The sequence below is a fragment of the Haliotis rufescens genome, unplaced genomic scaffold (assembly GCF_023055435.1).
Source record: "Haliotis rufescens isolate VD_foot unplaced genomic scaffold, xgHalRufe1.0.p SCAF_11, whole genome shotgun sequence".
Lineage (NCBI taxonomy): Eukaryota > Metazoa > Mollusca > Gastropoda > Lepetellida > Haliotidae > Haliotis > Haliotis rufescens.
Genome location: NW_025963791.1, coordinates 34,673,194 through 34,701,067, shown reverse-complemented (window position 1 = coordinate 34,701,067; position 27,874 = coordinate 34,673,194). Strand labels below are relative to the sequence as shown.

Sequence of the window (27,874 nt, the reverse complement as noted above, 5' to 3'; positions counted from 1 at the left end):
AAACTGCTGAGTAAGAAGTATAATAATATCATATCCCATTGTTAAAATGATGTCTACTCTACTACTAAGTGATAGCGTTATAGAAATTGCAAATCAATGTTTCATGACATCCTTTTCATGTTTTGACCGGCGACTTATTTAACTGCTGGGGTACCGAAATAAATAAAAGTGAATTTTCTAAAAAAAACCTTTTTTTTGTGTGTTGACCACATCGAATACAAGTGTTGTATCTCCGCCTGTCACTATGCTCACTTGTTGAGAACTTTGATTGACTCAAACTCAACAAACACTTCGTATCAATCAAAACGGTCTTTACTACACCATCGCCATAGTACAACTGTCGCCTCAACGGCTATCTGGAAATTCAGTCAGATAGAAGAAGACTTGGTATAAAAACTGATGTTGCTTATTTGCATTTGATTTATTGAATAACTTGTCGGGGATGGGCAGCCTGTGGTGTATGTGGCTGAGCATTGAGTGAGTGAGTGAGTTGGGTTTAACGCCGCTTTTAACAGTATTCCAGTTATATCACGGCGTGTCAGCTTAATGTGGGAGGAAAGCCCAAAGTGATGCAGGTCTCAGACATTTACCACTCTGGTGAAACCCACGAGCACGGGTATGGTGCTGACAAACCTAGAAACAAAATGTGTCGAACCGGCTGAGCATAAAGGCTTCCCGATCTGACAGCGCAGTCCCAGGGGGTCACAGTGTTATCTGTGGTAGATGTTTGAACACCCAGTTGATGGGTTGAGAAGTAAGAGCAGAGTGTCAGAACATGACCCCACAATTACAAGGAGGAAGATCAAACTATGTCAGATTTACATAAAAAAACTTGGCAGCGGGTTAAGTATTTGGATTGTGCATGATCTGAGTTGGGTCACTTCATATCAGTTGTCTTGACTGTGTTCTAGTTTTTAGGTGCTCCTGTTCTAGGAAGTCACCCAGTTAAAGTGTTCATTGTCAATGGAGAAATCGTGTTAACGAAACTATATGCAAATACGAAGAACAATCATGGCTCACAAATGTATTAAATAACGAAAGCATGTCACGTTATAAGAGAATTCATTCAAACATGCCATGTACTTTGGCAATGAGCTTTTCTGTACCAGGAATATCGACCTGCTTTACAACTCTGTGTGACAGTATTATCACGCAGTAAACTTTCGAAAGAGTGCATGCTCTGTAATAGGCATGCTTTCGACTATGACAGCCACATTATTTTACATTGTGAAGCGCTGAAAGAAATGCGTTTTTCTCTTCTCTCATTGACGTACTTGAGGTTCAAAAATATGTTGATTTTGAAATGTAAGATGAACCAGATATGTTATCAGTCTTATTTGGGTCTGAAACAAAATTTACTCACAATCTGGATCAACACACCTGGGAAGCTATTATACTACAATTCGCCTCGTATCTGTACAAACTTTGGCATCTTTTGATATATATCTTCTAGTGAATATCTGTCTTCATTTAGGTATCTGAATTTGATAAACTGTGTGTAATTGTAAATATGTTATGCCTTTTTTTATTGTGTTAACTGCGTGTAATTGAATATATTTTCATTGTAATCTTCGGAATGACATCTGGAGGAAATAAAGAATCTCTCTCTCTCTATCAGTTGTCTTGACTGTGTTCTAGTTTATAGGTGCTCCTGTTCTAGGAAGTCACCCAGTTAAAGAGTTCATTGTCATTGACGACAATCTGGGTTTGGTTCCTGCATGGGAACAATGTAAACCCCACCCTTGGCATGGCAAGAGTTGAGCTAGGTGCCCCGGGGCTGCTCAGGTCTTACCTTTGGCATGGCAAGAGTTGAGCTAGGTGCCCCGGGGCTGCTCAGGCCTTTCCTTTGGCATGGCAAGAGTTGAGCTAGGTGCCCCGGGGCTGCTCAGGTCTTTCCTTTGGCATGGCAGGAGTTGCGCTTGGTGCCCCGGGGCTGCTCAGGTCTTTCCTTTGGCATGGCAGGAGTTGCGCTAGGTGCCCCGGGGCTGCTCATGTCTTTCCTTTGGCATGGCAAGAGTTGAGCTAGGTGCCCCGGGAGCTCAGGTCTTTCCTTTGGCATTACAAGAGTTGCGCAAGGTGCCCCGGGGCTGGTCATGTCTTTCCTTTGGCATGGCAAGAGTTGAGCTAGGTGCCCCGGGGCTGCTCATGTCTTTCCTTTGGCATGGCAAGAGTTGAGCTAGGTGCCCCGGGGCTGCTCATGTCTTTCCTTTGGCATGGCAAGAGTTGAGCTAGGTGCCCTGGGGCTGCTCAGGTCTTTCCTTTGGCATGGCAGGAGTTGTGCTAGGTGGCCCGGTGCTAGGTGCTCTGGGGCACCATTTCAATCTTCAATCTTCAATCTTCAATATAGTTTCTTTCTCTAGGCCTGTAAAAGAAAATTGTGTCATTGGGCTAGGTGAGATGTTTTAATCCTTTAAATTATTAAGTTGCTATGTACATTTCAATTTCTTCAGAAATTAATGTTGTGATCTTGACAAAGGGAAGGACGAGTAACAGATTGTTAAGTGATTCATCATGTTCAATGTGTTCTATCTGTTCACACCCTGAATTGAGAACCTGAAAAAAAGTTTCGCTCTATGTAAATGTTAATAATAAAATGCCTAAAATGCTAGCACTGAAAAAGAAATTTATAAATCACTGTCCACATGTGAATTGACATTCAGTTCCCTGATCTTACTTTTCTGATATGTTCAAGAGGGCTCAAAGTGCACTATCATATTTATAGTCATCTATTGTGAGTGTACAAAGGCCACTTCAAATATTCCTGTCTCCATGCAAACAATACAAGCATACAGTCAATACTCAATGACAAGCAGACTTTCAGTAGATTGTATTTTCCCTAAAACAACTAAAACAAGAATTATTTATAGTTATATTATTTTAAAATCATGAGATGTTCTGTTTCATAAGGGTAGTTTCTTGTGTACAGTGCACACTTTATTAAAAAATTACAGCTGTGTTGAAGGGTGAGTGTGATACATGCAGACAGTGAGTTTTGATGTTTTTTCCCAAAACGCAAAGATATTATCTTGAACACAGGACACTGGTAATACCATGTCAACTACAGTAAACTACGGTTATTACGAACTCAAAGGGACTACTAATTTTAGTTCATTATAACCGTAGTTAGTTATAAGCTTATATACAGCATATATACAAGAAATGTCCTGGACGAAAAAATATGTTCATTATATCCGTCATTTTGTTACAAGCGTTTTCGTTATAAACGTAGTTTACTGTATTGTGTACTGAAATACACAATTTTGTGCTGTCATTATGTTGTCTGTCTATAAAAAGTGTTCATTGTATATCTGGACTTATGGTTGTAATATATTTTATTAATTTTATACAAAATTTCCTTAAATATTGTTAACATGAATTTGGGCAATTTTGTGTGAACATGGTGAACTGATCGTCAGATTGCGCCTATCACCGTCATTTAAAGCAACTACAGATGGATTACTGAGAATGTGTGTGCACATGATACTCGAGTGCTAACTAATAACGAGACAATATGGTAATGACATATCTATATCTAAAATTACAATTGAATCCTAAAGCCAAACTTTCCAAGATTGCCCTCCCAGTTTACTAAGACCATTTCTCTTCAGTAGAAACTAACATTTTTAGTCCACTAGTCCTTATTATAACATATTGTAAAACCCTTACAAAGGCAAATTTCTACTTCTCCTTATGATACCTTAACTATTGGGCAGTTTGGCAAGGACTACAAGGCTCACTTGCACAAAGTCATCTTAGCGTTTAGATTATCATAAGCCTATGTTAAAGTATGGGAGTTATGACCATCATAGCGCTAAGATGCTCTTTAAGATCACTTTTATCAGCATGTATTGTTTCAGATGCATTTTCCTTTCAAATGAAGTGTTGGTGACGCCACAGAGAGTTTAGTTGTGTCAGTGTAGACTTGAATGAAGAACCCTGCTATGTAATGACCACAAAGATTACTTGTGTCGCTGAGATCATGTCCGTGTCAGGAAATGGGCGATTACCAAGTGAAACCTTTTGATGTAGGTGGTGTTGTAATGGGTTTGGAGGAAATTCCTGAATGTGGTCTGGGAGGAAGACTTACTGTAGTGTACCTTTGTCACAGGGCGTGAGAAATGGTTGTTTTCACTTCTGATAATAGGATCATGTTTAATCATGTGCACTGGCACAGACTTTGGCACGACTTTGCCATGAATTTGACACGAAAGTATACCAGAAGGAATCGGAATTGTAAGTACTTACCTTTTATTTGTAATTAGGGTATGGTTGAAATTATGTTGTTGGTTGGTTTGTTGTTTAACGCCGCACTCAGCAATATTCCAGCTACGGTATATGACGGCGGTCTGTAAATAATCGAGTCTGGACCAGACAGTCTAGTAATTGATATCATGAGCATCAATCAACGCAATTGGGATCGATGACATGCATCAACCAAGTCAGCGAACCTGACTACCCGATCCCGTTAGTTGCCTTTTACGACAAGCATAGTCACCTTTTTACACGGCAAGCATGGGTTGCTGAAGACCGATTCTACCCAGGAATCTTCACGGGTCTGAAATTATGTAATCAATATGGATATTTATTATTTAAGTGATAATCTTCGGATAGACCATTCCAGTTGACCAGTTTGTAATTATCATGGCATTATTGATAAAATACCATAGGCAACATAAGTTAAGGTGTTGGCCTGTGAGTGTTTATCAATGAAAGAAAAATGCTGAATGATTGACAGACAATCATTGAAATATGAGAAGTGAATGATTGAGAAAAAATGATTTATATGGAAAGTGAAATAGATGATAGAAAAGGTCAAATCCCCATGAAGATCCGGGTTAGAATTTCAGCAACCCATGCTGGTCATAAGAGGTGGCTATGCTTGTCGTAAAAGGCGACTAACGGGATTGGATGGTCAGACTCACTGACTTGGTTGATGCATGTCATCGTATCCCAACTGCGAAGATCGATGCTCATAATGTCAATCTCTGGATTGTCTGGTCCAGACTTGATTTTACAGACCTCTGTCATACAGCTGGAGTATGTGTGGCGTAAAAAACAACAAACAAAGAAACTGGAATGGGTACTAACAAAACAATTAAAAAAACAATGGAAACAAGTAATGATGTACGACAAATGATGAAAGTAACAAAACATTTCAGGGAGGGAATGAGTTACTGGAATCGCTGAAGTAGGATGTGACAGAAGATGTTAATCAGTGAAACGATAACGCAATTTTTTTAGCAAATAATGAGAAAGAAAAAAAAGGCTGGTAGCTTGGTGAATTGTGTGTCATTGTACCCAACATGCAGCTTTGGATGTTGCTCATGATGTCAATCACTGGTTTGTCTGATCCAGTCTCCATTTCTTATTGTCTGCTGTCTTATAGCTTGAATAGTGATAAGTGTGGCGTTAAACAACCTGTAACTGAATATGATACTACCTCCTGCAGATTCTGTAGTTGTAGAATGTTTATCACCTTGTATTTAGTTCCACCACTCACCAGGGGCACGGGTGACCCAGTCGTCCAAGGCGCAACGATTCGCTATGCAGAGTTGCGTCCCTTGGGCACTCTAGAAACCTATGATTGTGGGTTCGAATCACGGTTCTCCCTGATTATGTTTCTAGGTTTGTCAGCACCATACCTGTGCTCGTGGGTTTCACCGAAGTGGTAAACGTCTGAGAACTTCATCACTTCGGGCTTTCCTCCCACATTAAGCTGACACACCATGATATAACTGGAATACTGTTAAAAGCGGCGTTAAACCCAACTCACTCACTCACTCCACCTCTCACCGACTCCATCATTACCGATATAGAGATAGGGACATTTCTGTTTGTCTGCTTATCCCTGTATGGGGAATGCAGCAAATTTTGTTTACTTTGTATTTCATAGAGATTGTCTGCATATTTATCAGTTGTGACACTAAGTTTAATGCATTGGATTATCGCATCGATAACACTTGCCATTACTATATCCGGTATACTGTATTTGATCAATGACATAATGCGTTTTGTATGTATGATAGAGCCAACATAGAGATGGTTATTCACAGGGTTTGTAATAACCAGACCTGTATTAAACCCCCTGCAGAGCTGATATGGCTTGTCTATGCATTTTCAGTGGGCGAACAATATCAGCCTGGGTGGTAGGAAATTGGAGTTGCGTCCCTCAGTTAAACTGCTCGGCTAGCTTTCCCGTGACATTGCCTTCCAAACAAGGTGAAAATGTATTCGATCACTTGCAAATAGATACATTTCACAATTTGATGTTATGGTATATGATAAAAAGGTTATTATATGGCCGTTTTCATATCATACCTCATATCAACCCAAGACGAAACAAAGACTGGTCAGCTCGGAGTCTGAGTGGGGTATCCATGTTAAACTGCATGGTATGTCAGTGGGTGGTGATCCCTATGAAACTGGCATACGTCTGGACGGGTACGGGGCGGTCGGGTAGCCTAGTGGTTAAAGCGTTCGCTCGTCACGCCGAAGACCCGGGTTCGATTCCCGACATGGGTACAATGTGTGAAGCCCATTTCTGGTGTCCCCCGCCGTGATATTGCTGGAATATTGCTAAAAGCGGCGTAAAACCATACTCACTCACTCACTCACTCTGGATGGGTACAACTAGGCACACCTTAGGGTTGGGATGGGTAACTTGGGTACTCGGGTCGGGTGGGTACTGAGTAGGACCCGGGTACCCACAGGACTACCTGGACCCGTAGTTAGTCATGTGATATATTGTTTAATGACAAAAAGTATCTAAAATTCTATGTTTAAACTACAAGTCACTAATGTTCGCAGTTCTACTACGCCCATTCCTTCTGACTGTTATATGTTTGAATAAAAATAAAACTTTAGTCAACTTCATTGTATTCACCAGATTGTTTTATACATGTATCTAAACACATTTTACCAGAGCTACGGTCATACTTTTCATAATCGGACAGTTTGTACCTATATCTTGAGACCTACAGCGGGTACCCCGTTAGGGTCGGGTAATAGGGGGGTGGGTACCCGGGTAGTAACTTTGGACTCGTCCCAGCCCTAGCACACACACATGCATGCAAGTCACTACACAGGTGGAATAATGTTGAATGAGACGTTAAGCCCAATTTCACCTCACCTGGGTCTCACCTAGATCTTACAAATTCCATGGCTTGCCCTAAGTTTGTTTAGGGTTAAGAGGAAATGTTGATGTGATTTCTGTTTAAACTCCATAGCTCATCCTTGCATCACAAACTTCAACATGGTTAAAGACAACAAAAGGTACATGTTGCTTTCGCAATGTCTTTGATTGTCATTTAGAAAAATACTACACAAATAGGAATAAAATGCTACAAATTATAAAAAAATTAACAAATAATATATAAAACCCAGTATTATCATTTGTCCCCAAGTATTTGAATAAACAATTTCATTGAGTTAAATATAAGCCTTAATCTGAAAAAATAAATTTACACTAGATTATCATATATTTGCCTTTCTGTTTGTCTTAATTTATAACAGCTGGTGTATCACAAGTTCTGTAAGCAGTGAAGTATAGCAGTGTCTGCATTCGAGTTTTCATTTCAAAATAGTTGATCCAATTAGCAAACAGGAAGTATGGACTTGGGCAAATTCTCTCTCTCGTATCGTCCCGGCACGTGTGTATAGCAGTCTGTTGTATGAGGAAGATAGCGTCAGAAACATTTTCAGTTTGACTGTTTGTTGTTAGCTTATGTCAACTCCGCTGAGACAATCGTGGGCGGCCTTCATACTACATTGTATATGTGATGGCAGACTTCCTATATCCATGGGGGAGAGTGAACACCTCCTGATTTTCCTTTTTTCGCCTTTGAAGGTAAATTGTTTTAACATTGCTGTTAATGAGAACAATGAAGTGCCCCAAGCCTGTCCCGTCATGGGTGATGTTTCAGATTTACACCCTTTTCAGGGGGGTTTGGAAATGTGTTGTAGATTTGAAAGGTAAGATGGATTGGGTGTGTTTTGTCTTGAGGTTTTGTGTTTGTTGTCGTCAGTGTTTTATGGGTTTTAGTAAGGCAGACATGTATTTGGTCTGTTTCAGGAGAGTTGCATTGTCTATCACTGATGGAAATGTGTTATTTTTATCAATATAGTTCAACTTTCTTTTGAAATTGTTTGAATATTTGTGGTTTTTTATGTCCTTGGTGAAAGTATTTTAATTCCCTTGTGTATTTGAATCTACCAGTGTGTTCAGTATCCCATTTTTATTTGTTTTGCGACATATTTGTAATAATTTACAATAGTGTTCCTCATATTTGTTAATTATTGAAATATGTGTTTTTAAAAGAATAAGTATGTGTATTTTTTTTATGAAAACATATTAACAGAGTTTTCCTTCTTGTGATATTTGTAAATTTAAGGAAATCATATTTTAAATATTACTCCCTGGTCGACTTATATTAGGTTGCTCAGTTGTAATGCTGTCGCTCGTTATGAATACCCGGTTTCATACCACTTGAGTATAATTTGTGACAACCATTTTTTGAGCTACCTGCTTTTTTAGTATTGCTGTATTAAAGCTAACAATTTTCTTACTTGTTTGGCGGCGGTCGGGTAGCCTAGTGGTTAAACATGTTAAAGCGTTTGCTTGTCACGCCGAAGACCCGGGTTCGATTCCCGACATGGGTAAAAATTGTGAAGCCCATTTCTGGTGTCCCCACGCCGTGATATTGTTGGAATATTGCTAAAAGCGGCGTAAAACCATACTCACTCACTCACTCTTACTTGTTTGGTGGGCGTAGCCCAGAGACATGTTTGGTTCCACTCGTGGGTAGAATGTGTGGTGCCACGTCCTTGCATCCTCCACGTACATAGATGCAGTATTGCTAAATCAGCATAAAACAATACTCACTCATTTACTGCTGGTATCCCTCAATAGGATGTGGGGGTGCACGGGTGGCCCAGTCGTCTAAGGCGCCGCGATTCGCTGTGCAGAGTTGCGTCCCTTGGCCACGCCAGAAACCTATGATTGTGGGTTCGAATCCTGGTTCGCCCCGATTATGTTTCTAGGTTTGTCAGCACCATACCCGTGCTCGTGGGTTTCACCGAAGTGGTAAATGTCTGAGACCTGCATCACTTCGGGCTTTCCTCCCACATTAAGCTGACACGCCGTGATATAACTGGAATACTGTTAAAAGTGGCGTTAAACCCAACTCACTCACTCACTCACTCACTCACTCAATAGGATGTGGCATTTGTGTCTTGAATGGCCTGCCTCTGTGGCCTAGTGGGTAGTGCTTCTGCCCAGGGGCAGGAAGGTCGAGGTTCGATCTCCAACTACATCATACCAAAAGACTTTGAAACGAGTGCATACTCTGTCTGAGTGGGTTATTCATGTTAAAAACATTCCCTTATTAATGTCTTCTCTTTCATGTTTCAGCACGATCCACAATGGCGGCTGAGGCGCCTGACACGTTCGGTGAGATCGTCATTGTGTATGCAGATGATGGCAACGAATGGGCCCTGTTCATCCAGCGTAAACTTACCTCCCCGGAATACAACATCCGAACACATGGTCAGGACTACAGCACTGTGAACATACCTTCTCTCAAAAACTACAAGGTGCAAGTTGTGCTTATCTCCCCTCAACTCCTAGAGGGCGCTGCAAGTAGTCAGTGGGACTTCGCACAGTTCGATAAGTCCAGCACAGTCATGGTTCTACTTGGACTGGATGTTTTGGAAGTAAAAAACATCCTGCAAGCCAAAAGTGAATACATATTCCAATGTAATCACGAGACAATCCACCAGAATGATCCGGGAACGTCACTCCGAAATGCATTGATGGAGATTATCAAAGTGTACGAGCAGGATGAATTCAGTGATGAAGAAGATCCGTTTGATACGGATAGTATATACCAGTATCCTCCATCCCCAAGACAGATCAATCAAATATACAAGATCATTCCTAAAGCGCCAAATTCGGTAAGTGGCAATATTTTCTTTATTCCTTAGCAAAGCCAAGGGGGAACATGGGTGGCTTTGTCTTCTAAGGCATTGGAATTCTCTGTGCAGAGTTGCTTCCCTTAGGTGTGCCAGTAACCTATGATCATGGGTTTGAATATTAGATGATGTTTCTAGATTTGTCAGCACCATCGCCGTGCTGCTGGGTTTCACCAAACTGGTAAACGTCTAGAACTGTATCACTTCAGGCTTTGACCGCCTGCCTTGTCTGCTGGTTAGAGCGTCCGCCTGGAGAGCGGAAGGTCCAGAGTTTGATACCCGGCCGCGTCATACCAAAAGACGTTAAAAGATGGTAATTGTTGTTACCTTGTCTGGCGTTCAGCATTAAGGGGATAAAACAAGGACTGGTTGGCGCGGAGTCACAGATATTTGATACTGACTAGGCAAGCCTTGAAATAGACTGGTTTCTCAGCCATGACTATGGTAAAACTTGAAAGCAGCAGGAATGTTTAGAAATGTTTAGACACTGGAAGTCTCCTATTACTAGCTCTCAGAACTCTTGTCCCTTCACCCAAATTCAATTGGAATAAAAAGTTATCCTAAATTAACGATATTTGGTATTTTATCATATGATTATATCTTTGGTAATGTAACATGGCATCAATGTCAACGAGTCATGCCATTGAGCTTCCAACTTGTGCTGGGGCGGTCGGGTAGCCTAGTGCTTAAAGTGTTCACTCGTCACGCCGAAGACGACGAGTTCGATTCCCGACATGGGTACAATGTGTGAAGCCCATTTCTGGTGTCCCCCGCCGTGATATTGCTGGAATATTGCTAAAAGCGGCGTAAAACCATACTCACTCACTCACTCACTCCAACTTGTGCTTAACACTTGCATTGAGACATGGATGATTGCATTAATTGATTGACCAATCGCCACACAATTACATAATTTCATTTAAGATCACACTTACACGATTGAGAAGGGCAGTTGGGCTCAGAGTCAAATTACCACCAGACCAAAGACTCTGTCCTTATTGTTTTGGCATTATAGAGCATTATTCTCATTCTTTGCCCACAATAAACATTTATTCAATTACAATATTAAACTATACATGTTATTAATAATCCCAGAATATTTAAGTTTGTGTATTTATTAAGAAGTGAGAAATTTTGTCACTAAATCTTTCCAAATGTGTATATTATATCATGAAGGAATGAAACAGACTTGACTTTGATAATTATAATACTCTTGGGCAACTTAGATGTGTTATGGTTTGGGTGAGGGGTTGGTGGTTGGGGATTTGATGTAAGGAATAGTTACCGACTTACTGTGTGCAATGCTGTTTTATGTGTTTATTGTGTTTGGCCTGTGGTCTATGAAATATACTATGACTGGTGTTTTCTTGCCATGAGATTTGCTTCAGCTGTCTTCCTGGTGCACTCAGTATCGCCCTTCACTCATTTGACTCCAGCAACCTGTATTTGCTTAGTTATGACAAGTCATATTCAGGTTTAATATTTATGCAATTGCTTGCAGTCGGCCGCTATGATTCAGGGGTATGAATAGGCGCCTGTATTCCAAGCGTGTCGTCAGATCCCTCTCTGACCTTGCTGATGGCGTGTCATTGTGCCCCAATAGTGTGCATTAGTGCTTAAAATTTGAGTCACCGATGAGATGAGTCCAGACTTGATTAATTACCGACTGCTGTGATGTAGCCGAATTATTGATCATTTTGACATGTAACAACATGCACTCATTCATGCTATCAAAACTTTAAAAAGTAAAAAGTTGTGACATGTATGACAGTTATGTAAAACATTTTGGTCAATTACTGGTTAGTGAAAGAGAAGTTTGGACTAATAAATAAGGGGTTAATGTATGTATCACTAATGCATTTAAATACACATCGGTAGGAGATGTAAGTTTAATTGAAAATTCAAGTGATTAACATGATTAAATGCCCCACTGACTGAAGCCCCATATTCCTGATTTCATTGAACATGTTGAAATCTGCACTGCTTGATTTAAGGAACTTCAGGAACTTAGCACCAGGTGCTTGTTGAAAATGACAACCTAGTTGCACCAGACAAAATCAGGCTGCACCCTTTTCCGCAAAAATTATCAAAGATATAACATAGATGCATAAACTAGTCTAAATAAGTCAAATCCCGGATCCCTGATGACAGTCACGAGTCATGAATTACACTTAACACAGGGATTAGTGATGTAGTATGGTAAATATAGCATTGAGGTATTGATTGTGTTCAAAGATTGCATAATGAGTAATGTAAAATGACTCTGGATGGAACATTGTTGTATCGTGACTGCATGACATTATTTCCTCCTTGTAGTCATCGCCCGAGACACTGATACTCTTGGATCGTCCATCTGATACTGATCTGACTGTGGAGCTACGAACGTCGCCACCGGTCAAGGTCACCGCACAGTTCATTGACAAGGCAGTTTATGCTGTTGATATCCCAGGTAAATAAACTGACAACTTTGGATCAGTTTCCGTTACATGTTACACGTCCATGCATCGACCACCCCTTGGAAGAGTGTTGGGTTATGTTAGTGTGTCACCAGTGGGTTTGGAATATGCACAACATGATAATCAGCAAATCAGCAGCACACACCAGTATGTAAATCCAAGTACCGTATTGTCTTGAGTATAGTGTGCACACATGTGTAATGCGCAACCCCCTCTAGTGGATTCAGTTTTAGTTCAAACTGTGCCAAAACATTTGACTCATCTAGCATGAACCTGTATTTTGGCGCTATTTTCAGTAATTGTCTTTGAAAAAGTGTAAACATCCCTTCTATGACCAATCCATCTAACGGCAATGTATTGGGACATGCTCTCTGATTAGCTGTCGTAGCCAATTGTGCAACATATTGTATGATGTCATGGCCAGTTGCAGTGGCTGCTCAATACGTCAGTGAATTGCTACTGTGTTGTCTTTTGACAGGTTCACAATTTTGATATTTCCATCCCCCTGACTTTTAATAGTATAACTGGTGGGTCACATACTTCTAAGTCTACTGAACAAAAAAGGTAGAAATCATGAATATTTTTGAAGATATTTTTTATGAAATTGTGAACTCACCCTTCACTACCATGACTACAAAACTCTTCCTCAAAAATATTCATGATCCCTGACTGTGTTCATTATATTATGTAAATGGATGCCCAGACCCTCCCCCTACTTACGGGAAGGTCTCCCATTTTTGCATTAAATCATTCTAAGTCACTTGCATTGATTCTTCTTTGCACAGGGTTGTTTGACAGAGTTTCATGCCAAAGTCTTTATCAAATATCTCTGGGTGAATTTGTATTTCAGAGGGAACCAGAGGGACTATACCAGTCAAAGTTTCATGTCGAGATCAAGTGCTAGGTGAAGACCGTGTGAAACTACAGACTAAAATGGACCAATTGTATAGCTTGTTACATGACATTACAAACCCCATGACCCTGATGTGTCAGGCCCTGGGGTTGAACGGTGATAACAATGAGGCATTAGATTCAGCCATGTCACAGCAACTGAAGAAATGGTCCCCTCAGAATATTCAGATGCTGCAGATGTTTGAGGCTAGTGTCACTGGTCAGTATTTATTTTGAGCTGAATATCATCATAGATTCCTTTTAGAAAGGAGAAAGCTGATAGCATCGTTAATTTTGTTTGGGCAGGTGAAGTCTGCTTAAGCTTAATTCACCTGACGTGACCGCCAAGAGTTTTTGTCAGATTGACTGAGAGATGCATGGAATTGTTGTAAAAGATCTTAGTCCAGTTCCACAACAGTATCTCTGCACTAAGGCGATTGTAACGCCCATATTTTAGCATAGACTTACGACAGTCGTAGCGCTAAGATGAGGCCTAGATCTTAATGAGACTGGAACAAACACATTTGTTAATGATTAATATTTAAAAGGACCTTCTGACCTTGACATTGACCCACTGACCTTGACCTTTATTTTAACAGATGAGCGGAGCAGTCATAAGTGGCCAACCATTGCTCACTTTGCAGCAGAGTTCAACTTGGTAAATATGTGCACGGAGTTGCTGCGGTTTCCACACACGTTCATGGTGATGGCTTGCTGCATGGAGAACTGTGATGGCGACTATCCATGTGACATTGCCGAGCGGAAGGGCTTCCAGCATCTTGCTCAACTTCTTACAAGTGTTGTGGAGGAACACAGTAAGTAACCCCAATACTTCCAGATGGGATACTTCACATGCATAATGCTCAATCAGGGCTGACTGGAAAGTGATTTGGCTTTAGTTATGGATAATGTTTGTCACAATACTCAAGTATCATGGTCATTGAAAGTTAAAATAATACTAGTATAACTGCCTTCCTCCTTAATTGTCTGGAAAGTTGCATGACAATCTCATTATTTAAGGACTGACCTCAATATTTTCTGTTTTTAAGGAGGTATAAATGTTAATACTAGAGTCAATAATGTATAAATGCTCGTCCACAATAATTACTTCACAGGCTGCTTATTAAATCATTAACCCACAAAAACCTTTAGACAACCATGTGAAATAAGAGACATCAATCAGTGCAATAATGAAACAAAAGACCCGCCCATTCTGTTATCAACCAATCAAGAAATAGTTATTTGTTAGTGGGCGTGACCTTATTGTTTTTTGGTTTGTAGGAACATAAGTGCAAATAAATTGATTGCTTAACTCATCAAATGCCACAGAATCAATAGCAATGTATTCATTAATTCATATCTACTTAATATTCAGAACAAGGTAGTCCACCCATCTTTACTCTTTCAATCAAACCGTAAATCCTTGCTAAAACGCCTGTCTTGAATAAACAGCAGGTCGTATTTTAGTCTTTGTTTAACAGTTCTTGTTCAGTCATGATATTGTGAGAAAAAACACAAGGCTTTGATGTAAAAATCCCCTAATGAAAGAAATAAATGCTTGCCATGAATAAACGCCCGGTTTCGTGACCTTCCGAAATAAATAAACTGCAGGCGTTTCTATCAGAATTTTACACTCAGATTAAATCGTGCATGAGAATATAAATGTCCTTCTTATAAACAGTAGGAAATAAATGTTTTGCGTCACTTGATTGCACTAAGATGAGGAAATTAATCTGATTTAATCTGATAAAAGTTATTTGATATCATGACTCTTGGAATTTCCAGTATTAAGAACTATTTCTGTCTCCATGTAAGCATTGAATAGTAAATAGAGGTTATGAGGGACAGGTATTTTATGAAGGATGAGGTCAGAAAGCCTCTTACCACGCTTTTTTATCTGGTGACTTAGTGAACATGTTTGTCCTAAGATTATTCTTGATATGCCTTCAGGGAATATGCTTGTCATAAGCGGCGACCAACAGGATCCGATGGTCAGACTTGCTGACTTGGTTGATTTGTTTGTTGTTTAACGCCGCACTCAGCAATATTCCAGCTGTATGACAGCGGTCTGTAAATAATCGGGTCTGGACCAGACAATCTAGTGATTGATATCATGAGCATCGATCCTCGCAATTGGGATACGATGACGTGTATCAACCAAGTCAGCGAACCTGACCACCCGATCCCGTTAGTCGCCTCTTACAACAAGCATAGCCGCCTTTTACGGCAAGCATGGGTTTGATGCATGTCATTGTATCCCAATTGCGTGGATGGATGCCCATGATATCAATCACTGGATTGTCTGGTCCAGATTCGATTATTTACAGATCGCCGTCATATAACTGGAATATTGCTTAGTGCGGCATAAAACAACAAATAAACAAAACAAAAACTGTAAGGATTTTATCATCATAAAACAATTTCTCTTAGATTGTTCACATTCCACCCAAACATCTCACCTCATGGAATTTGTTAATGTAGGGCACAGAGAGTGTCTCCACCTTCACTTCGTCAACAAATACAACTTCAATCCTTAGGTGTGGTTTGTGACTCAGTAACTAATGTTTGTATGAGGAATCTGCGTGAGTCATCCTACATGTCATCTTCCTGAGGCAAGGGAGTTTACTGTCTATTAAAGTCCAGTTTCCAGCCTTGCTGAACCAGGCTGGAATTACTGGGCTCGATCGTAGCGCCACCAGTGGCTATTACGAGTTATGTCCCTTCTTTGTCCCTCCTATTGACCAATCAGATTCCACCTCTCACATCACTTGCATTTGCTTCAAACACAATGGTTGCGCCCAAGATGATCTGATCGATAATCAAAATCTATATTGTGATAAAACGGGTCTTACTTTGCGAAGTGCATCAAATTCCTGTGAGCACATTGATTAAAAACATGAAAAGTTTTGGGAAATATCTGTCGCTGCCGAGTTGGTATCTGTTTGTCAGTTTACAAACCGGATGTCGAATTCCATGTGCCCTTTAATTGGACTACGCATAGACTTGTTCGTCCAGCCAAAGTATAACTCAATAATGCCAGCCTAGTTCAGCAAGGGTGGAAAGAGGACTTTTATAGTCATTTAACTCCCTGGCCTCAGGAAGATGTCTACATGTGTGATAAGTCCACAAGTGCTGTACAGTTCACAACAAATACAAGTATGAAAAGCGAAAATGCATTCTATAGAATTCTTTGTCAACAATTTTTCTAGTGTAGGATATGTTATAAATACCAGCTCTATACTCCTGCTTCCATTCACACAAAACATGTTTTTGTAATGTATTTTCCTGTACTGGTATTATACACACTCCCCAACGCAGTAACAATTCTGTTAGCTTGTTAATATCAGAAAAAGTATGTCTACAAAATTTAACAAATAACTAATATTTTCAATTTATTTTAATAGCACTGTATATTTATAACTTGAGAAAACTAAAACATCTATTGACATTTCAAGTAGTGAATATCAAATACTCCATTGAACTATGCCGCATATGTCATTGAGAAATAAAACATTTCGTTTGAACAATAAGAAATTAATAACATAAAAAACTAAAAAATCCAATGATAGTTAAAGTTGTGAATGTCAAATACTACATTGAACTATGCCAAATATGTTATTGTGATATCAAACAGTTTGTTCAACAACAACAACAGAGCACATACTTCCTGGTCCGTGGACTGCTCACAACTGTTGATGAGCAGGAAAGTTGTCAGTACGCTTATATTTCCTTATTGAATCATGACAGAAGCACACACATAACTTTCCCACTTCCCTGACAAAGTTAAAGTCTTATTGGTTTTCAATTTACCCATTCAGGGTGTCAAGACACGTCATTAATGTAGTCATTGTATGGACAGTAAAGGATGTGAAAAGAAACAATTGTTCATTGAGATTAAATGTAATGTTATTCACAACTCAATGCTATTTTACTGTATCTGTTGTTCAATCCACACCACACAATGCGACATGTTAGATCTCTCTATTAGTACTAAGGGGCGATCGGGTAGCCTAGTGGTTAAAGCGTTCACTCGTCACACCGATACCCAGGTTCGATTCCTGACATGGGTACAATGTGTGAAGCCCATTGCTGGTGTCCCCTGCCGTGATGTTGCTGGAATATTGCTAAAAGCGGCGTAAAACCATACTCACTCACTCACTCACTATTAGGACTATCTAACACACATCACACAATTTCAGATACATTTGGTGTCTGGTAACCATAGAAATAAAAGATGTCTTAATTCTTTCTTTTCACATATTAGTGATTTATGTAGGTAGAAGTTTAAATTAAACAAATCAGTTTGATGTTTTTTCAAGATTCAAGGTTGGTGATATGTTAAATTAGAAAGACTATAGCATCACTGTTATGTATTCAGGAATTGATCACTTTGTGTTTATACCGCTATAAACTTGATTCTTGTTAATATGTAAGGCAACAATAAATTCATAAACTGCTTTTTTAATCATTCACAAAAAATGTAGGCGATACGAAATCACTTATATTAATAATAATAATAGCCCATTTATATGACGCTGTACTCCGTGCATAAGCAATGCTCTAAGCACTTCGACATTTTTTATCCCGGTCAATGAATCAGTGTGCACTCAACAATCATTCTCAGCTCCTTGGGGAGTATACAATATTCCAGGCAAAAATGCAACACAAAGTACTAGACACAGTTCAAAGTAGTCCGCAAGTAGGGATGTCCTAATTTTGTTAGGTTTATGGAAGCATATCATGGTTAGCCAAGGAAATGTCTTGGAGTCATGTGCATTGTTTGTACAAAAGATAAAGACCAGTCCTGGTGACATTGGCTCTACTCGAAGTGGCCCAGTTGTTGCTGCGTTTCCTTCTCTACTGAGTTCGGGGGCATGGGTGGCCCAGTCGTCTAAGGCGCCGCGATTCGCTGTGCAGAGTTTCGTCCCTTTGGCACGCCAGAAACCTATGATTGTGGGTTCGAATCCCGGTTCGCCCCAATTATGTTTCTAGGTTTGTCAGCACCATACCAGTGCTCGTGCGTTTCACCGAAGTGGTAAAGGTCTGAGACCTGTATCACTTCGGGCTTTCCACCCACATTAAGCTGACACGTCTGGAATACTGTTAAAAGCGGCGTTAAACCCAACTCACTCACTCACTCACTACTGAGTTCAAGTCTGCATGTGTCAACCACTTGTGGAACCTACAGCATCCCTGTTGAGGTGTTGCTGCTGTAGGCTTGTATACAGCCCTCTCATCATCATCCCTCCAGTGGCATCATACTATATTTTTCATAAATTCTGCCAATATGATAAAGTGAAAAATATCATGTTGTCAAAAAATATCACCAGCATCTTTCACAGGTTATTTACTTTGCCACCGAATCAGTTTCGTTTACCGTATTTACTAAAAAAAAAGTGGCAAACAAAACTGATTCGGTGGCAAAGTAAATAACCTGTGAAAGATTCCGGGGTAGAATAGATCTTCAGCAACCCATGCTTGCCGTAAAATGCGACTATGCTTGTGGTAAAAGGCGACTAATGGGATCGGGTGGTCAGGCTTGCTGACTTGATGCATGTCATTGTATCCCAATTGCTTTGATCAATGCTCGTCTGGACCAGACAATCCAGTGATAGTGATCATGAGCATCGATCCACGCAATTGGGACACGATGACATGCATCAACCAAGTCAGCAAGCCTGACCACCCGATCCCGTTAGTCGCCTCTTCAGATAAGCATAGTCGCCTTTTTTACGGCAGTTTCTAAAAGGCTGATCATATAATAATAATAATAGTACCAAAAATAAACATTGTGCTTATACCCCAAAATATGTAGAAATACGAAGCAAAGTACTGATTAATCCTACTATTTATTGATTTTCAGAATCTGCTCAACCCAAAAAGCTTCCAAGATACTGATATGTCGATTCTGAACGTTTCTGCCATGTTGGCAACTACTCTGTGTAGATATCTTTGTTGTAAATAACAGTTGATTATTCTCAGGCCACACTTTCATTGTTTTATGTTGATTTTTTGTTGTTGTTTTATTTTTGTTTTGTTTCATGGTTTCACTGTTTTTCATGTTCACAAATTAACTTGGGTGGTCGAAATAACAAGTTTCTGCAGCTCAGTATTTATCAAACATATAATGTTGTTTCGATTTTGTATATTGGGGGAAGTGAATGCCAATTCTGTTTACAGTGCTGTATGTCCTATCTTCAAGTAATGTGGGCGGTCGGGTAGCCTAGTGGTTAAAGCGTTCGCTCGTCAAGCCGAAGACCCAGGTTCGATTCCCGACATGGGTACAATGTGTGAAGCCCATTTCTGGTGTCCACCGTCGTGATATTGCTGGAATAATGCTAAAAGCGGTGTAAAACCATACTCACTCACTCAAGTAACGTATTTGGGCTGTGTGTATTTCCATCTGTTAGTAGAGGACTTGGGTTCTATATCATGTGTTATAGCCAGGGAATATTTGCAGTGCATTTGATGAATTATCATATTAATTATTCTGTTACTTTTGTTTGGTGTCTTTAATAGTGTAATTAATAGTTTAATCCATAAATAATTGAGAGGATGTTTAATTAGAAATGAATTTTTGATATTTCTATTTTCTCTTCTGACTGTGACTTATGGCTCTAGTCTCAAATCTGTATACCACAAAATATAAAAGGGTTGCCTCACTCAAAACAATGGTATTTTTATTAGGACTCACTGTAGGAACCTTGTGTAATGACAATATAATGGTGTTTGGTTAAACTTACTACAAGACATTGTGAACATCCAGGTGACTATTTGTGATATATCAATGCCCATTGTAAAGGTATATGCAGTGGTACAGCAATGCTGAGACCAAAGGCTCCCATCTGCCCCTTCCGCCCCAAACAAGGGACTCAAATCTTCAAGAATATTACACCTTTCATTTCCCATAAAGATTTGGTTAATGTCTTTTCCTTATCTTGGGACCTAGACATCCTCACTTGAGATCTAGACATTCTCACTTGAGATCTAGACATTCTCACTTGAGATCTAGACATTCTCACTTGAGATCTAGACATTCTAGACATTCTCACTTGAGATCTAGACGTTCTCACTTGAGACCTAGACATTCTCACTTGAGACCTAGACATTCTCACTTGAGATCTAGACATTCTCACTTGAGGTCTAGACATTCTTACTTGAGAAGTAGACATTCTCACTTGAGATCTAGACATCCTCACTTGAGATCTAGACATTCTCACTTAAGATCTAGACATTGTCACTTGAGACCTAGACATTCTCATTTGAGACCTAGACATTCTCACTTGAGGCCTAGACAATCTCACTTGAGACGTAGACATTCTCACTTGAGATCTAGTCTAGACATTCTCACTTGAGAGATCTAGACATTCACACTTGAGATCTAGACATTCTGTCTGACCAATCCCAGAATCAAACCTAGCGTGAATGATGGGAATGTGGTCAAAATTAGGCTACCATAACCTCCCTTTACTTCTCACACTGGTAAGGTCAAATCTTTAATTATTTATGTCAGTTTTTGTTAACTACAAGCTTGAAAATGAATACATCTGAGTAGAAAGTATGCAAACTGGCATACCTGTAGCCTTGCTACATCACTGCATGTAAATGTGTTTGCCTTTGCATCTGTTTTGTACAGCTTTCCTAAAAACATTTTCTGCATGAAATGAGTTTTCATTGAAATTTAACATGCATGATTTATTATGATCTAAATATTCACCTCAAGTTCATAATGGTTTAATGATTCATACAATTGCATTGTATATAGCTAGTTGTTAGTGAAACAGTACCATCTCCAGAAAGTTTGGACACTGAAATGGGAGAAGAAAATGTGTTTGTGTTTGTGACTCATACAGGTCACATATACTGCTTTGTGAAAAATGAAGACAGATTTTGGATTGTGTGGTTTAGAAGAAATCTGATTCACAACATCCTGTGAAAAAACACCATCCCTAGCTTAACTGGAACAGATGTTTGGACTAAAACCTCAAGGACATTGTGACTATTATCGTATCCCTATCATCATCATCATCACCGTCATCATCCCATCCTTATTACCCATCATGCATTGCAGACGTGGACAGTGGGATCATGGAACCAGAGTTACCTCCCCCTGCCCCTCATATGAAGGCATTTCACTATATCAACCAAACTCCAGTGGAGGGAGTGTTGGACTTGGAATCGCCATATATGGACATGACTGGTTTACAGAAAGGTGAATACCTGCCATGGATATAGTACAACGAAATGTGAAGTTGAAAGACTTTACTACTTTAAGAAATAGTTAGTTGTTAGGAAATGGCTAGTGTGGCTTCAGTTTTGGATTAGAGCTGATATTATTAACACAATACTTGCCTAAGGGACTGGTCATTTATTATGGCGGGTGGGAGGGGACGAGAGGGGTGGGGTAAAATTGCTCTTAGGCCTGGGTCATGTTTTGCAGACCGCCCCCCTCCCATTTTATGTAACATTTTATGTAATATGTGACCAGTCCCTAAACATGCTAAATAATGTTCAAATTTATAACTTTTATATTTGAAAAATTAGAACTGTGTCATTTTTTCATCCCCCTCTCATCAGCCCCACTTCCCTATAATAAATGACCAGTCCCTAACTATCACAAAATTATTTGTAAAGAATACATTTACCTATTTCAATTATTATTTAAAAAAATATATATTTCAGTCCTCCCAGGAGATAAGCCCTTTCCATGTAAGAAGAGAACAAAATCCAAAGGTAGTTTTCTCTGCACATTTCAAATGTTTTGAACTGTTTAGATCAAATTACTGTGCTGTTCCTTATAAACAATTTTGATTTTCACTTGGTGCTACACAGAGCTACGGTCTGTCCTATAATGATTTGCTCCTAGATCCTAAATCTAAATCTGCACCGCACTTAATATGCTTCAGCAACATGCATGCGTCATTATCTAACACCAAATGAAAAACGAGTCACTCCCTTAGACACTGCCTTGAAATATGAGTACTTACAGTTTATTTTTGCAACTGTATGTTTTCTGACTGAGTTAGAAACCAGACAGTTTGAAATTTTCATGCATACTTCCTTGATTTCAGCCCGACAAGTACGTAGAAAGTTGCATGATCGAAAATATAAGTACATATATTTGAAGTGTTTTGGGAAGCAAATCATGTTGCACTTTCAACCATCACTTTAAGTAATAGGGTCCCTAATATTTTGTTTCCTGAAATAGAAGTCCTGTTTCACAAAGCACTCTTAGTGTTCCGACTCTTCTAACTCCTATGCTTTAGGGCCGTAGGGGTAGCTTTGTGGTTAAAGCTGTTGCTCGACGCACCTAAGACCTGGGTTCGATTCCCCCCAAGGGTGCAGTGTGTAAAGCCGGTTGTGATATTGATGGATTATTGTTGAAAGCGGGGTAAAACCATACTCAGTCACTCCTACTGCGTTAGCATAGACCTATGATAGTCACAGTGCTAATATTGCTTTGTGAAACTGACCTCAGCCCCCATGGATTGGTTTACAGATAAGATGTATATTTTGAGCTACAGCTTGATCAATTCTGTGTTCAAGGCAAACAGGAAGTTAAGAGGTCAGTGTCAGAAGGAGGGAAAAGGCTGTCCTTCATGAACTTAGAATGTAAGTCGGTCGTGTTTTTATTTTGTTGTTTTGTTATTTTGGCTTGATGCATTAGATAAGACAAAGTAGACACAATGTATTGATAACATCTTCAACAACGTTATGGTATATGTCCTTATACTGTTGACTGTCTTGTTTGACAACAGTATAAGGATCTATACCGTAAACATTGCCTTTAAAGTAATAAAAAAACTTGTTATTAATGAATTGTGTCTACTTTGTCATCCGTAAACTTCTAAGTAATACCAATCAAACAATTTAGCGATAAGACTTTTGTTTTTGGTGGGAATGTTTGAAAAATGCAGATCAGGACTCGATTATTTACAGACCGCCGTCATATTGCTGGAATATTGATAAGTGCGGCATCAAACAACAATCTTGACCAATAATAGCATTCATTCATATTTATTGAAATTTCCTCATTTTCTCAAAACTTCCAAGAGGTAATTCATTTATTACTACAAATTCATGTATGATTCTTACTACAGCCTCTTCCAATGGTGAAGACCAAAAATCAGATGCCCCCAAGCCACGTATTCTACGTCCAGCCAGTGAGGGATCAGCAGAAGAGGTGTCCAGTTCTCCTGAAGCCTTGACCGACTTCCTCAGCAGCTTCAAACCTCCTCCATCTCTTCCACACAAGAAAGGCCCTACACCAACTGCTAAACCACAGGTAGCTGCCAAACCTCAACCCTCCCGATCAGCATCTCCGTCACTGTCCTCGTCCTCATCAATGTCCTCATCAACGTCATCTCGCCCTAGCTCTTACGTAAAGCCCCCTCTACCAAAGGGTCTGAAACCCGGGAGTTCGTCCAGTCCTAAGGCTTCAGATGTGGAGTCAAGTCCATCCGAGTCTCCGCAAGCAAGTCCAAGAGAATCTTTCGTGAAAGGTGAAAAGTCGCTCGAGTCCACACCAGACGCATTTGGTGAAGACTCCCAGCTGGTGTCGCAGCTGTATGGGGACATCCTGGCATCGTCTGCCAAATCAGGAAGTGGGACGCAGGGTGTCACACATGATCCCAGGGATTTTGTGTTCTCTGATGATGAAGCATCAGATATCAGGCTGGAAGGATATGAACATCCTAGTGCTCTCATAGGGGATATACACACAGTAAGTCTTATAGTACACTTGTTTCAGATGTTCTTTGATTTGTTGCTGCTATTCAGTGTATCAGTGTTGCTATTCTGTGACTTGTTTCTGCTATATTGGGACTTTTTCTGCTATTCTGTGAATTGTTGCTTTTCCGGGACTTGTTTCTGCTATTCTGGGACTTGTTTTTTGCTATTCTGTGACTTGTTTTTGCTATTCTGGGATTTGTTTCTGCTATTCTGGGACTTGTTTTTGCTATTCTGGCATTTGTTTCTGCTATTCTGGGACTTGTTTCTGCTATTCTGGGACTTGTTTCTGCTATTCTGGGACTTGTTTCTTGCTATTCTGGGACTTGTTTCTGCTATTTTGGGACTTGTTTCTGCTATTTGTTTCTGCTATTCTGGGACTTGTTTCTGCTATTCTGGGATTTGTTTCTGCTATTCTGGGATTTGTTTCTGCTATTCTGGGACTTGTTTCTGCTATTCTGGGTGTTGTTATTCACCTGACTTGTTGCTGCTGATTGCAGACAACTGAGCCAGCCATGAGAGGAAGGACGACCCGAAGTAAGATCTCATCCTTCCTGAAACGTATCGGTATGAAAAAACAGTCCAGTTTGCAAGACCCTCATAGGACGGACAAACAAAATAAGGTAACCATGGAAACATCTCTCCCCATTTTCAGTGTAAATTTGTGTATATAATTTTCAGGTGCTAAAAAACCAGTGAGGTTCCAGGTTAGAATAGGTCTTCAGCCACCCATGCTTGTTGTAAGAAGCGACTTACGGGATTGGGAGGTCAGGCTTGCTGACTTGGTTGATGCATGTCGTCGTATCCAAATTGGATTGATGCTGATGATATCAATCACTGGATTGTCTAGTCCAGACTTGATTATTTAAAGAAGCCATCATATTGCTATAATATTGCTGAGTATGCCGTAAAAAAACAAAAAACAAAAAACATCAGTGCTGAAAACTATAATTCTTTTTGCCATTTGGGTTATAATTTAAAAAGATGCCTTTGAAAAATATGCTTTGTCAAAGTCATGGAGTTTGACCATATTTTGTTGAAATAGGCAACAATATAAAAGAATGTTCATTATAATCTTTTCTAAGCATGTCCTTGTCTGAGGTATTTATTTCCTTTTATTTCATTTTTAGAAAACACGGTTTTACGTGCGTCAGGCTCGTGGCAGCGACCCCGGTTTATCAGGTATTGGTTTTGACAAACTTCAGCTCGGAGCCCCAAAGAGCTACACTGTCCCACGTAACTATGTCAATTTTGTTTTTCTTGTGTGGCAATACAAGCTTTCTGCACTTCTTTGTTCTAACATACGCACACAAGAAATAACCAATTGACGTGTTCTGTGTCTCAGTGGGTCTAAGGCATATATTCTAATGAAGAACATGTTTTTTAGTAGACTTTGTTAATTCTTTCCATGTCGTTGTTTGTGTCAGTTTTTTCTTTTGAATTTTATGTTAACTGTAAATTATGTTGTTTTAAAAAACTAACAAAATTGAAATTTCATTTAAATCTAATATTTTGTGAAAAACAACTAATGAACTAATGTTCTGGTACTAAAATCATCCCCTTTCTGTGATTTGAAATTTTGAAAGAAATTATAATAGACGAAATGAGATCCTACAGGTTTTGCTTTCATAGGACATTCCGGGATTATTTGATGCTGTTGAAATCAATATGGTATCTTCGTGTAGTGCTGATTAGGCGTGGAATGAGATCAGAACTTGACCAAAGCTGGAACTGCTGTCAACTCAAGCGCCTGTAGAAAGTTTGCACTACATCTCTGTCCTACACTCAATATCCTTAGCATTAACAATAACACCTAGCAAACCCTTCCCCCTTGCACATCTGTAGTTTATAATTATATAGTCTCATACATGAAGGTAGTATTATGCTGATGTAGCGGCCATAAAATTTCCAAGTCACGTGATGGAATTCGAACCACGGACCATCTGATCAGAGGTCGGAGGCCTTGTCCGATGTAGCGGCCATAAAATTTCCAAGTCATGTGGGGCGGTCGGGTAGCCTAGTGGTTAAAGCGTTCGCTCGTCACGCCGAAGACCCTGGGTTCGATTCCTGACATGGGTACAATGTGTAAAGCCCATTTCTGGTGTCCCCCGCCGTGATATTGCTGGAATATTGCTAAAAGCGGCGTAAAACCATATTCACTCACTCACTCACTCCAAGTCATGTGATGGAATTCGAACCACGGACCATCTGATCCGAGGTTGGACACCTTGTCCACATGCCCAAAGAGGTTAACCCCGTCAGCAAGCTGACAAGGTAAGGATGTCATCTATGGGATGACTCCACGTCCTGCTACATACTACCCTGTCAACAGAAGGCACGTCCCGAGCCGCATAGTAGGGTACTGAGACTTATTTTGTTCAAATTTAATATGAGCGTGCTCAGGCCCACGTTGGGCGCCAATGTAGCGGCCATAAAAATTCCGAGTCCCATGATGGGATTTGAACCACAGACCATCTGATCACTCTCTCTCTCACTCACTCACTCACTCACTCACTCACTCACTCACATATCATAGAAATAGAAATGTCTATCCTAATTGAAAGTTGAGTAGTATGTTTAAATTGGTTTGACGAATTGGTTATCAGCAGAAACAGGCTCAAAGTACCAACTATGCAACTATGATCGGTCTCCATCTCCCATGATTCATTACCTTGAGATTTGGTATTCTCATAGTTTCCAAGCCTTAATATCAAATAAAACAAAACTGGGGTGTCAGAATTGGTTTTTCTCACAAAACAAATATAAAATACTTTATGGGAGGTGCGCCACCAGGGTATGAAGACGATAAAAAATTAAAGGTCCCACATTTTCTACCTTTATGATGACCTCATGCTATTGGTGTTGTAGTCACTGGTCATTCAGAACATGCATTTTAACGAATGAAACTGATGCAACTATAACTCAAAATGCCAGATTTAAAAAAGTTATATATCAACCCAAACACGATTTAATTGCGAGTAATCACTCAAATCTCTTGATTGCAGAAAAGGCGGGGACAGTAAGGCAAGGTTGTTGTATTAATGGGGTCTCAGATTAATATACCTTCAGTGGTGTTTGCAGAGTACAGTAGAAGTCAAGGAAGTGAACCATGATAAAGATATTTCATGCGGATTTTACGTTTGTCCTGAACATCCGATGTTTAATGGTCTTGGAAACAAATATATTTTGACACCAGATTAATTTGAGCAATGTGTACCATCATATTATATTATTATTCAGACACTGACACATATTTATTAAGGATAGTGCTTTCATAATCACAGTAATCCTGCTTTTAGTTTTTTAACTTTGATTGAGCAATAGATAAGCTTCTTTTCTCATGGGGCGGTCGGGTAGCCTGGTGGTTAAAGCGTTCGTTCATCATGCTGAAGACCCAGGTTCGATTCCCCACATGGGTACAATGTGTGAAGCCCATTTCTGGTGTCCTCAGCCATGATATTACTGGAATATTGCTAAAAGCGGTGTATAACCATACTCACCCACTCACTCGCTCATGTTATTTCTTGCTACATTTTGCTCTTGTATACACATCAAATCATTTTTTCCGATACATTGTGATATTAAACCTTGATCAATGGTACATACAAGATATGTATTGCTATGGTAAAGTATAGATATGTGTCGTTAATAACTATCTGGTATTGTTTGTTACATGACATCAGATGATCTACCAGCATTGCTAAGATGTATTTTCCTTTTATGATATGTAATCCTTTGTTAAATGTGCTCATGTATTGATGTCATCCTAATATTACTCATAAATATAATTTGGAAGGATCCCAAATAACCTTTTGGTTCTTTAGTAACGT

At 39.7% G+C, this 27,874-nt stretch overlaps 1 protein-coding gene across 6 annotated transcripts in view; it reads left to right on the top strand.

Annotated features, from left to right (window-relative positions):
- Positions 1–27,874, top strand: part of LOC124151234 (phosphoinositide 3-kinase adapter protein 1-like) — a 43,680-nt gene that overhangs the window by 7,785 nt on the left and 8,021 nt on the right. The window contains exons 1-11 of one of the 6 annotated variants that reach the window (XM_046523607.2): positions 7,667–7,846; positions 9,410–9,951; positions 12,286–12,418; positions 13,276–13,536; positions 13,916–14,131; positions 21,388–21,528; positions 21,999–22,049; positions 22,863–22,928; positions 23,417–24,039; positions 24,545–24,667; positions 25,175–25,280. In XM_046523607.2, coding sequence (XP_046379563.2) covers positions 9,421–9,951; positions 12,286–12,418; positions 13,276–13,536; positions 13,916–14,131; positions 21,388–21,528; positions 21,999–22,049; positions 22,863–22,928; positions 23,417–24,039; positions 24,545–24,667; positions 25,175–25,280 — 2,251 coding nt within the window. In that variant the 5' untranslated portion in view covers positions 7,667–7,846; positions 9,410–9,420. Of the gene's footprint in view, positions 1–7,666; positions 7,847–9,409; positions 9,952–12,285; positions 12,419–13,275; positions 13,537–13,915; positions 14,132–21,387; positions 21,529–21,998; positions 22,050–22,862; positions 22,929–23,416; positions 24,040–24,544; positions 24,668–25,174; positions 25,281–27,874 lie in introns of those variants that run through there. The other 5 variants (XM_046523609.2, XM_046523606.2, XM_046523610.2 and 2 more) reach the window with 5 other exon arrangements.